The following is a 7,515-nucleotide window of genomic DNA, read 5'->3' on the forward strand; positions in this document are numbered from 1 at the left end:
CCCACTAGATCATGTTGCTCAGGGCCCCATCCAATCTGGCCTTGAACATGTCCAGGGATAGGGCACCCACAAGTTCTCTGGGCAACTTGTTCCAGCGCCTCACCACCATCAGAGTAAACAATTTCTTCCTTAACACCTCATATAAACCTGTCCTCTTTTAGTTCAAAACTGCTCCCTTTGTCCGACGACTATCGGCCCGCGTAAAAAGTCGCTCTCCTTCCGCTTTCTACAGACGAAGAACAAGCCGTTTATTCTCATTTTTAATATCTTTTTCCCGCCTTGGTTTCCAGACGGGTCTACCCTTCTTTCTCTGGTCCCAGCGCTGCCCGGGCGAGCACACACGAACCCAACATCCCCGCTCTCCGCTGTGGCCGCGCCGCTGGGCTCGGCACAGCGGCCACTTCCCTCCCTGCTCGCTGCCCACCTTGCTCCTGCCCGCTGCGCTCCCTGCCCGATGCCCGCTGCCCGCGGTGCTCCCTGCTCGCTACCCTCCCTGCCCGATGCCCGATGCCCGCTGCCCGCCGCGCTCCCTGCCCGCTTCCCTCCCTGCCCGCTGCCCGCGGCGCTGCCGCAGCCTCCGCGGACGCGCCCCCGCGTCTCGCCCGCCCGCCCCCCTCCCGGCCGAGCCCGTGACTGTTCCCCCGCTCCGGCCCTTCCCGCGGCGGAGGGGGAGTGTCCTGGGCGGCGCGCACATCCCAGTCCAGCCCAGCGCGGCGGCGGCGGCGGCAGCGGCGGCGGGGGAATGGGCGGCCGCGGGGAGCAGGAGCGCCGGGCGGGCGGCGGAGCGGGCGGGCTGCCGGGGCGCAGCCGGCGGCGGCAGCGGTGGCCAGACATGGGGCCCCCGGGCGGTCGCGGCAGCTCCGGCGCCCGCGGCAGCCTGCAGGTGAGGGCCGGGCGGCGGGAGGGGGGGACGCGCCGCGTCCGGCCACCCGAGCCCGACTTCGCACGCAGCAGCGAAATTGGCAACAAATTGGCAGAAAAAGCACGAAAAAAACAACCAAACAATCTAGACCGTGTATGCGTGGATATGTTTGTTGGGTCTTTTTCTCTCCAAAGATCGGGGCAGCCGCGAAAAGTTTATATTTGTTGCTGCTGCCGGCGCGGGTTGTGGCAGAGAGCCGCGGAAAAGCGAATGGGTGATTAGAAAGAGGGGAAGGAGGAAAAATTTCCTCAGTGGAGACGATGCTTGAAGTTACTTTCGGGGAGCTCTTTTCCATCTGTGGGCAGCGGGCGACACGCTCGCCAGCGCGGGCAGCTTGCTCCGCGCAGCCCTTCCGCTCCGCGGCTCCTCTGCGCAGCTCGCGGTGTCTGCCGGCAGCAGAGGGACCCTGCGGGGGTGGCCGGGGACCCGTCTCGGCAGGGCTGGAGCCTCCGCGGCCGCCGAAGGCAGGGACCCCCCCCTCCCGGAGCGCAGCACCTCCGCCGGGAACCCCGCGGGCTCCGCGGAGCGGGCCGCCTCCCCGCTGCACCGCGGGACCCGTGAACATGCGGCAAAAGCAGCTTTCGGGACGGGGCTGGGGGTAGGAGCTGCGAGGGACGCGTTCTGCATTTGCGCTGTGGAAGGGGAAGGGGGCGAGCAAATGTTTGGGGATGCGCAAGGGGATGCCCCAGTTTGGGATGCGCTTGTTGTTGGGAGGGAAAGTGCCGCTGGTGAGACGGGCGAGCTTGGGGCGGGGGCAAGAGGGAAAATGGCACGTCGGGGCGCAAGTGCTGCTGGGGGGCGGGGGGAGGCAGGGTGCCCCCGGGCCATCCTGGCACTGCGTATTTGCTGTGGGGGATGCAGCTGGTGTTGCCTGGAGGGTACAGATGGTGATGCCCTGGAAGTAGTTGCTGTACTGGGAGGATGGTGGGGAGAGGGAGGATGGCTTCATGTTGCAGATGCAGCACCCGCTGCTCCAAGTGGCAGTGGGGGAGGCAGTGGGCGGGGGGAAGCGCCAGCCCTCCCTCACACCCCTGTCCTTCTCTCTTCTCAGCACTTGCTCCTCTTCCTGCTCTTCGTTGGGCCTTTCAACTGCTTTGCCAGTTACAGCCGTGCCACTGAGCTCTTCTACAGCCTCAACGAGGGGCTGCCTGCTGGCGTGCTCATCGGCAGCCTGGCCCGTGACCTGCGGCTCCCAACGGCTGACAGCCAGCAAGCTGCATCTCTGCAGCCCCCACTCTCCTTCACCCTGGCCTCTCATGGCTTGGGGGGACAGTATGTGCAGCTGGACAACCGCTCCGGAGAGCTGCACACCTCAGCAGTGGAGATAGACCGGGAAGCTCTATGCGTGGAAAGCAGTGGGGCCACCATCTTCGGAGGATCGGCTGCTGTCTCCTCTTCCTCCCCCTCACCAGAGTCATGCCTACTGCTGCTGGATGTGCTGGTACTGCCACAGGAGTACTTTCGCCTGGTGAAGGTAAAAATTGCTATCCGTGATGTCAACGACAACGCTCCCCGCTTCCCTGTGCCCCACATCCGCCTCTCGGTGCCTGAGAATGCGCCTGTGAACACCCGCCTGGCCATCGAGCACCCTGCCCTTGACCCTGACATGGGCACCAATGGTGTCCAGACCTACCGCCTGCGAGATAACTATGGTGTCTTCACCCTGGATGTGGAGGAGAATGAGAACGGGGAGAGGACTCCCTACCTGATTGTTATGGGGGCACTGGACCGGGAGATGCAGGATGAGTATGTGACAGTCATCATCGCTGAGGATGGGGGGACTCCTCCGCTCGTGGGCAGTGCCACCCTCACTATTGGCATCAGTGACATCAATGACAACTGCCCCCAGTTCAATGACTCGCAGCTCAACATCACTCTCTATGGGAATTCCAGCCTAGGGACACACGTGGCTACTGTCCACGCAGTGGACATGGACCTTGGATCCAATGCCCAGATCACCTACTCCTACAGCCAGAAGGTCCCCCAGCCATCCAGAGACTTGTTCCATCTGAATGAAAGCACAGGAGCCATCACACTCTCCACTAAAGTTGGTGGGGACACTCCAAGGCTACACAGGCTGATCATACTGGGCAACGGTCCTGGCTGTATTCCTGCCGTGATTACAGTGCTGGTGACCATCATCAAGGTCATGATGAGGCCCCCTGAAGTTGTTCCTCGTTTCATAGCCAATGAAGTGGAAGGGGTGGTCTACTTAAAGGAACTTGAGCCTATCAACACACCCATAGCATTTTTTACCATCAAAGACCCCGATGAAAAATACAAAGTCAGTTGCTATTTGGATGGTGATGGGCCTTTCAGGCTTTCACCGTACAAGCCATACAACAATGAGTACCTGTTGGAGACCACGAAGCCTTTGGACTTTGAGACACAGCAGCTGTATGAAATCTCCGTAGTTGCATGGAACTCTGAAGGATTTCATGTCAAGAAAGTTGTCAAAGTACAGGTTCTGGATGACAATGACAATTCACCAGTTTTCTCTGAACAGCTGATAGAATTGTCCATTGAGGAGAACAATGTCCCCAATGCTTTTTTGACCAAACTGCATGCTACTGATGCTGACAGTGGAGAAAGAGGGCAAGTGTCCTATTTCTTAGGTCCTGATGCACCTTCCTATTTTGCTTTAGATAAAACCACAGGTGTTCTTACAGTTTCCACCCAACTGGACAGAGAAGAAAAAGAGAAATACAGATACACTGTCAAAGCAGTAGATTCTGGATTCCCTCCAAGAGAATCAATAGCAACTGTCACCATCACTGTATTGGATAAAAATGATAACAGTCCAAGATTTATCAATAAGGATTTCAGCTTTTTTGTGCCAGAAAACTTTCCAGGTTTTGGTGAAATTGGAGTTATAAGTGTCACAGATGCTGATGCAGGGCAAAATGGATGGGTTGCCCTTTCAGTTCTGAATGGAAGTGATATTTTTGTTATAGATACTGGAAAAGGAGTTTTGAGAGCTAAAGTCTCCCTGGACAGGGAACAGCAAAGCTCCTACGTTCTGTGGATTGAAGCAGTTGATGGCGGTGATCCTGCTCTGTCTTCTACAGCAAAAATAACTATCCTTCTTCTGGACATAAATGACAACCCTCCTTTGGTCTTGTTCCCTCAGTCTAATATGTCTTACTTGTTAGTCCTTCCCTCTACCCTTCCTGGCTCCCCCATCACTGAGGTCTATGCTGTCGATAAGGACACCGGCATGAATGCAGTCATAGCTTACAGTATCATAGGAAGGAGAGGCCCTCGACCCGAGTCGTTTAGGATTGACCCCAAAACTGGTAATATCACCTTGGAAGAGTCCCTGATGCAGAATGACTATGGCCTCTATCGGCTGCTTGTAAAAGTCAGTGATCACGGCTACCCGGAGCCTCTCCATTCCACGGTCATGGTGAACCTTTTTGTCAATGACACCGTCAGCAATGAGAGCTACATCGAGAGCTTGTTAAGGAAGGAGCCTGATATCAGCGTAGAAGAAAAGCAGCCACAAATATCCATAGAGCCTACACATAAAAAAATGGAGTCAGCATCCTGCATGCCTACCTTGGTAGCTCTTTCAATAATAAGCTTGGGTTCAATTGCTTTAGTAACGGGGATGGGAATTTACATTTGTCTAAGAAAAGGGAAAAAGCATCACAGAGCAGATGAAAACTTGGAAGTACAAATCCCATTAAATGGAAGAATTAACCTGCACATGTTGGAGAAGAAACCAGTGGAGATTTCTAACATCTAATGTTTCTTTGTGTATAAGTCCAACATTGGAAAAACCCTGGAGGACACTAAAACACCTAGCTGTAGGTTGTATTGACAGAGGTTGCAATGAAGGACTGCTAATTTATAACTTAATATTATAATTGTAAATAGCTGTTTACAGTTTTTTAAATTCAATTTCAGTGTACAGCTTTTTTATGAAATGTTAGTAACTAACAGCTAGCACCCTGACTATAAAAACATGGACATCATTTCCAGCTTCCATAAATCAATAAGATCAGTGAACTTAAAAAGGGTGAAGGTAAGATGATTCTTTTAAACTCAAGTTTTAAAAGTGTTTTTAACCACGAGAGGGCATCAGATGCTCCTGAGCAGGGAACTGTTCAAGGTACTGTCCATGAGATAAACAGAATATATTTTAAATATATTGATTTTAATATAAAATACCTATTGGCATACAGACATTTAACCATTACAAAAAAGAAAAAAAGAAATGTCTGTCCCAATGTATGTATAATAAAAAGAATAAATATGTTAAAATGCACTAGTAATGAAAACCAGAATGTTTATTACCTCACAAGTAAAGCTTATACAGTAGGGTAGAAGAGGCATTAACAAGAAGTGCAATTCCTGTTGAGCAAGAATGCAAGATATTGTATTGAGAATCTGAACTGCTGTGACATATCATTAATTTTTCTCCAGATTCCACTCTCATTATCATTTGCTCCAGCAATCTGCTGGTCATTTTTATGGAAAAATTATATTTAATATTTCCTAAAGCAAATAATGACAGAGCCCCATCCTCATCCTCATAAACATGCCAGATGCAAGGAAGCAAGGGAATGGCTAAATCCTTAGTTGTCACAAAAGTGGTGGTATTTTTTTGTACTTTGAGCAATCTGTCAATAGTACTCCATCAGTTGGGTTGTGCAGTAGATTTTTGTTATGTGTTACTTCTGAATCTGATCTGCCAGATGAAAACAAAAATCACTTCACATTCTAAGGAATTGTAGGACTTTTTTTATTCTGACTGTTGCTCCTTTCTGGATTGGTATTTCATGTGAAAGATCTTGTTTCTGACTTTTGGCGACCATTCCTGGCTCCTTTTCATTGGCTTTGATTTTGGATTAGATCCAGAATCTAACTTGTAAGACTGGTGGCATATTTTCTTGATAATTTATTCTTTGCTGTATCCTCTGCAACAAAGCAGCAATTTTATCAGTGATGTATTACTTTCACTTCATTTTAAGAGCTAAGAACTATCTTTTGTATGATGATTGCATCAAATTTCTCTGTGTGAACAAGATAAAGTAGTGTTATGCTTAAAAATTATTATTTTGATTTCTCGCATCATATGTCTGTAATGTACCAAAAGTGTTTATATGTCTGCAAATTAAAGCTATATATTTTCATAATAACTTATTCTCTCTCTCCTAGAATTTTAATTATAAAGCTAAATATTATTTCAGTTATAAGAAATGCATTTTTCACAAGTTCTTAGGTGCTGGCTATCTTGTGTGACATAATACTTTCACAAATTATTACATTTCAAAATCATTAATGACAGTTTATGCTGTGCTTCTTGAAATTACCAGGAAAGACAACTGTATGTCGGCTGATGTAAGTGGTGAGGCAGCTCATACCTGGTTTGAAAGTAGGGAATGCGATTTGAGGCAGTTTTTGATTTTTCTCTCTGTGAGTGGCACATTACCTTGAACCTACTGAAATATTAGGGTTTCTAATAGATACTGGTTGTACTTAGTCAAAGTAAAAATATTAGCATGATACCCATAATTTTGCCATCCTTGCCATAGGAATTTTTTTTTTCAGGTTAGAATATTTTCTGTTTGGGCATGATTTGATAGCTGTGTTTCATAAAATTTAATTCAGCCTGCCAGAGCTTTGTGGTCAATCACCTCTTTTCCTTTATTTTCATCTTATCAAAATATAAAAATGGTATGTATCCCTGAAATGCATTTGGCACAAAAAGACTTTGTTTCTTATCTCTGAAGAAAAATTACATTATATCTTTGGAAACAGCTTCAGTATTACAGATACTGTGTATTGCTGTGGTGATGAAGCTAGATCCTCTGCATTTTTCTCTTCAGTAGGGAGGCAAGGTAGCTGAAAGAGAGGATTCTTTTCATCACTCTTCTCCTATTTCAATTAGCAGTCCAATATATTCTCAAGACAGTTTAAACAGGAGCAAACCCAAGACTTAAGAAATGCAATTAAAAATAATCCTGATCCTTCAGTGTGTGTTCATATAACACTGGGCAGATGCTTTTATTCAGGTTTGACAAAGACATAGTCTTGACCCTGTTTGATTAAGCTTTGGTTAAACATGCTGTTCTTGTTGCCTTTTCTTTTTTGGTTTGTTTGTTCAGATGCAGCATGTTCCTAATGCAAAATAAAATGCAATGTTACGAGCCTGTTAAAGCCAAAGTACTGCTCATGAAGCATTTCACTCATGATTTTCTATACATTTAAAGAAAATGGGTTTAAAATCCTACCTTCAGCCTAACCACACTTACTTGTGCAAATTAATTTATACTGAGTAAGACCTTGTAGAGCAAATTTTTTTGCCTTCTGTGAGTAGTTATTCTATGGGTGATGTCACTGAAAATGGCAAAATACACAGTGAACTAGATTTTTTACTCCGTATTTTGTGTTACTTAAAAAAACATACAGCTATTAACATCAAGTATAATAGTTAAACCTGCAATGTTGAGCCTAAAAATGATTAAAAAACCAACAAAACAGGAGTCTTATATTTGTAGAACCTGGGAATCTCTTCCTAAAAAATACTCTTTCTCAGTTGTAAAATTCTTGATACTGTCTGTATAGCAAATATTTCTGTGATGTTT

The 7,515-nt window shown here is 47.6% G+C and overlaps 1 protein-coding gene across 1 annotated transcript; it reads left to right on the top strand.

Annotated features, from left to right (window-relative positions):
* The first annotated feature begins 770 nt into the window (after nucleotides 1-770).
* On the top strand, nucleotides 771-6,032 carry PCDH20 (protocadherin 20). Its single transcript, XM_030948659.1, has 2 exons — nucleotides 771-883; nucleotides 1,974-6,032. The coding sequence occupies exons 1-2, from the start codon at nucleotides 833-835 to the stop codon at nucleotides 4,668-4,670; spliced, it is 2,748 nt and encodes a 915-aa protein (XP_030804519.1). The 5' UTR covers nucleotides 771-832; the 3' UTR covers nucleotides 4,671-6,032.
* Nucleotides 6,033-7,515: the final 1,483 nt, after the last annotated feature.

This window comes from Camarhynchus parvulus, chromosome 1, assembly GCF_901933205.1.
Source record: "Camarhynchus parvulus chromosome 1, STF_HiC, whole genome shotgun sequence".
In the NCBI taxonomy this organism is placed as follows: domain Eukaryota; kingdom Metazoa; phylum Chordata; class Aves; order Passeriformes; family Thraupidae; genus Camarhynchus; species Camarhynchus parvulus.